Source organism: Egretta garzetta, unplaced genomic scaffold, assembly GCF_000687185.1.
Source record: "Egretta garzetta isolate BGI_Z169 unplaced genomic scaffold, ASM68718v1 scaffold43, whole genome shotgun sequence".
Taxonomy (NCBI): domain Eukaryota; kingdom Metazoa; phylum Chordata; class Aves; order Pelecaniformes; family Ardeidae; genus Egretta; species Egretta garzetta.
In genome coordinates, this window is record NW_009259047.1 from 1,695,056 (window position 1) to 1,699,640 (window position 4,585).

General features: G+C 44.3%; 1 protein-coding gene across 1 annotated transcript in view; it reads left to right on the plus strand.

Moving 5' to 3' along the window:
* The window catches only part of LOC104122899 (vitellogenin-2-like), a 25,279-nt gene that overhangs the window by 9,954 nt on the left and 10,740 nt on the right, over window positions 1-4,585 (plus strand). Inside the window, exons 18-24 of the mRNA XM_009635087.2 lie at window positions 1-48; window positions 2,230-2,323; window positions 2,437-2,622; window positions 3,167-3,311; window positions 3,434-3,656; window positions 3,747-3,922; window positions 4,279-4,582. The exon at window positions 1-48 is cut by the window's left edge and continues 28 nt beyond it. Of these exons, the coding sequence (XP_009633382.2) occupies window positions 1-48; window positions 2,230-2,323; window positions 2,437-2,622; window positions 3,167-3,311; window positions 3,434-3,656; window positions 3,747-3,922; window positions 4,279-4,582 (1,176 nt within the window). The remainder of the gene's footprint in view (window positions 49-2,229; window positions 2,324-2,436; window positions 2,623-3,166; window positions 3,312-3,433; window positions 3,657-3,746; window positions 3,923-4,278; window positions 4,583-4,585) is intronic.

The following is a 4,585-nucleotide window of genomic DNA, read 5'->3' on the forward strand; positions in this document are numbered from 1 at the left end:
TGGAGTACGGGTCGTACACAACGGTCCTGGCACGGGCGGCGCTCAGCGGTGAGTTGGGAAGTAGGAGATCAGCAGTGCGAGCTCTGAGCAGGGGAGGAGAGGGACGGGTAAGGGGGTGGCTGGAGAAAAGAAGTGGAAAATACAAAGTTAGAAAAAGAACTGATTTTTGTAGTGGAGGTAGTGAGGATGTCTGAAGAGAAGCTGGACACAGCTGATTTCTGCCTCCTCTTTGGATGGATTGAAGACAGAGAAGGTGAAGCAAGAATCTGGGAAACCAGAGAGAAAGGTCCCAGCATCCAAGGCCAGTACAAATGAGCTGCCTGGGGAGCTGACTGCAGACGTGGGCAGAAGGGGGGCGGCTCCTGAGAGATGCACACACAAGCTAAGCAGGATTCAATGGTGATTTAAACAGAGAAGAAAATAGGAGACAATCGAAAGAGAACTACCAGTACCTTTAGAGAAGGCAGAAAGAGAAGAGGGCTTGTGAAGAGACAGTGTGCTGTTTTAAAAGAGTAAATATGCAAGTACAAATACCTATCAAGAAGTTAATTCAGTGTTCATGCTGGTTTTTGTGCAGCAGACTTTAATTTAGGCAAAACTGACCCTTCCTTTTGCTGACACCGCATAAGGAATGAAGGGTGAACTACATGTGCTTGTGCTCATGCACGAAGTCTCGTATGTGCCCACTCTGCGCTGCTCTTGGTTTTTGGCTTGTTAGTTTGTTTTAATAACAGCCTTGAACCCCTGCCCCTTGTTTTGTGGGTGTTTTCAATTTGGTTTTTTGGGTTTTGTTTTGGTTTTTTTAAATAACATCTTTGTAGCCAAGTTGGTGAGGTATGGGTTGGATGGGTAGGCTACAAAGTGAGTGAAGGCTGTCTGGACTGCTGAGCTCCAAGAGCAGTCAACAGATGAAAGTAATTGGTGGCTTGCTATGAGCAGTGTTCCTCCTTCGTTAGCACTTGTTCATTGTCTCTTTCAACAATCTGAATTTTGGAAAAGAAGGCACCCTCATCAAATCTGTGTCAAGGATGTCACTGAATTAGTGGAAGCAGTCACTGCGGTGGGGGGGTCAGGCTGCCAACCGAGGGGACATTGACAGGCTGGAGGGGATGGCCTGACAGAAGCGTGATGAAAGTTGATGAAGGCAGTGCAAAGTCCTTCACCTGGGTTGGGTAACCCATGCAAGTGTACAGGCTGGGCATCACCCAGAACGACAGCAGCTTTGCGGCAAAGGGGCAGGGAGGCCTGGAGGACCAGCTGGTGTAGTGAATCAGCAGCGTGCTCTTGTGGTGATGAAGGCCAACTGCATCGCTGGCCGCAACAGCAAGAGCAGAGCTAGAGTGGAAATTATTTCCCCCCTTTTTTAGCACATCTGAGGCTGTATCTGGAGTACAGTGTCCAGTTTTGGGTCTGCAGTACAAGAAAGATGTTAACAATTGATGTGAGGAAAGGTTGGAGAGCAGGGCTTGTTTAGCCTGGTTGCCCACCTTTCACTCTGTCTTCTGGCTCCATGCATTTCTGAAATTTTAATGTTATACTGATAACAAACTTTCAGTTTGGGTCAGCTCTTTATTTTCTTACTATATTTTTATCATAGAATCATAGAATGCTTTGGGTTGGAAGGGACCTTTAGAAGCCATCTAGTGCGACCTCCCTGCAGGGAGCAGGGACACCACTAACTCGATCAGGTTGCTCAAAGCCCTGTCCAACCTGGCCTTGAATGTTTCCAGGGGTGGACCCTCCACCACCTCTCTGGGCAACCCCTTCCAGTGTTTCACCACCCTCATTGTAAAGAATTTCTTCCTTATATCCAGTCTAAACCTACCGGTTTAGTTTAAAACCATTACCCCTTGTCCTGTTACAGCTGGCCCTACTAAAAAGATTGTCCCCATCTTTCCTACAGGTCCCCTTTAGGTACTGAAAGGCCGCAATCAGGTCTCCCTGCAGCCTTCCCTTCTCCAGGCTGAACAGCCCCAACTCTCTCAGCCTGTCCTCATAAGAGACAGTATGTTGCATCAGCACCTTTGCCTGCAGAGCAAGCTTTCAGTATATATTCAGTATTTTTCAGACTCATAAAAGTTCTCATGTGCCCCAAAGTCTGTCTTGTTTTCCAGCCATATTTTTTGTGACCACAAAAATATTACCTCTTCATGAAAACTGTGTCTTCCTTAAATTCAAATCCTTTCTTTCACTTTTGCCACTTTTAAAATGTTTTTCTGTCCTTTGCAGTTGATGGAAAGATGACCCCGCCTTTAACTGGAGATTTTAGACCTTCCCAGTTTCTTGAATCCACCATGCAGATTCGGTCTGACATAAACCCAAGGTATGGCAGGTTTCTAAGGCTTTAACATGTGATGGAGGTTTTTTATGAAAAGGCAGAACCATGTGTTAAGAAAAAGCACCTTTCCTGCACCTGACTGCTTCGCTCTGTTTCAGCTTATACGTACATACAGTCGCAACGATGGGTGTCAACACCGAGTACTTTCAACACGCTGTTGAAATTCAAGGCAAGGTCGTGACAAGAGTGCCAATAAAGTTTGACGCCAAGATAGACATGAAGCTGAAAAATATTAAGATTGAAACGAATCCGTGCCACAAGGAAACTGAGATAGTGGTTGGAAGGTACGGTAGTGTTGCTTCAGAATACTTTCTGTTGCTGAAACCTTATGAAGTTCACTGTTTGCTGACTTCTTATGGAGGTTTCTAGATAGGCAGGGTGACCCTTCAGTGTGCAGCATAACCTTTGGGATGAAGAGCAAGTAAGAAAAATAGGGGAGTTGAAAGTCAAAAAACCCCTAAATTATTTAGAACTTTAATTTTTATTTTATTATTTTATTGTTATTTTGTGATTTTAATTTTTATTTGTTCATTATTTTATTGGGGTTTAGGGTCTTTAATTTTTAATTTTAAATGAATGCCTTTCATGTTTTGGGCAGTTGTTTAAATTTATCCAGATTTTGAAAACTTTCTGTGAGATAAGGAACTGTTGTTTGTCATGACCTTTTATTTGTCTTTAATAATATTTATACTTATAGTTGCGTACACAATCCTTATGTCCAAACGACATACCTCTGTGCTGCCACATGAGACTGACAGGGACATATTTCATTTAATCAAACGACAAGGGGTTGGAATAATTTACCATGTTTTGTGCATATCTCAACAGGCATAAGGCTTTTGCTGTATCAAGAAATATAGGAGAATTGGGTGTTGAAAAGAGGACCTCAATTCTCCCGGAAGATGCTTCATCAAGTATTGTGGAAGAACCGTTCAAACCGTCAAAGGGACCTTCCAGTGAAGGTTTCACAAAGGTAACCTATTCCCTTTTTGCTTATATAGTAATATTTGCCCTCTCCGTGGTGCGCATGTCCACAGTTTTACTCTTGCCTGTGATATGCTCCCAGTGTTATTCACATACTCATCTCCAATGCAGCAAGGAGCTGACAGCACGCCAAGGAAACCTGCCTATAGCTCTCAGGAGGATTTTCACCCCAGCACAGGAAGAAAAACTCAAAAACAAGACATTTGCATCAAAATGCATCAACTTGGTTGTCAGCTCTGCTTTTCCAGAAGGTCACGAGATGCCAGTTTCCTAAAAAATACCTATTTGCACAGATTAATTGGAGAACATGAAGCTAAAATAACCTTGACACCAGGTACAATATTGAGCACAAGCCTTGTTGTCTTAGGTTTGTTGGTGCTATTTGAAGCAGTATAACCTTCTAACATGTGCAATTGGTGTGTAGTTCCAACAGATGCTGATATCGACAAAATTCAGGTGGAGATTCAGGCAGGATCCAAAGCAGCTTCCAAAATAATTGATGTAGCAAGCTCGGGGTCTAAGGAAGAGGATGAGGCATCTCTGTACAAGGACATTCAAGATAAACTGAAGAAGATTCTAGGCATTGAAAAGGTGTTCAAGGTAAAAGACTTTGAGCATGGAAGGGGGGAATGTTTTCCCATAAATGAAGCTAAGGGTTTGAAGTTCAGTGTGGCAAGCTGGCACGGGAAAGCAAGGATGGGGCTAGTTTGAAAAGTGCCGGTGCCAGGCCTGTCAACCAGTGCCACCTCCAGAAGGATTGATCCTACGGGGTGCATCCAGCTGGGGCTGGTCCTGTGTGCTGGGCTAGGTTTCAGCTGGGTGGAGTGGGTCCAAGGGAGTTGTTCCTTGAAAGGCTGATGTCAGCAGCTTGTCTGACACCCAGGGAGGTTTTACTTTGTAAGTACAGAGCCAGACTTATCGCTTCTCTTGCACTTCTCTTTGAACCGTTTTTGCAGGTTGCAAACAAAACACGACACCAGAAAAAACAACCTTCTAAGAAAGGAAAAACTACACTAACAGAGCTTGGGACAGATCCCAGTGCAAAAAATCGCTCCAGCTCATCTTCTGCCTCCTCAACTGTCTCCTCTTCTTCCTCATCATCTACTGCTTCTCCTGATCGTAAGAAGGCCGTGGATGAAGATGAGAATGATCAAGTAAAGCAAGCAAGAAACAAAGATGCAAGCAGCAAGAGCAGCAGCAGTAGCAGTAGTGGCAGAAGTAGCAAGAGCAGCAGCAGCAGTAGTGCCAGCAGCAGCAAGAGCA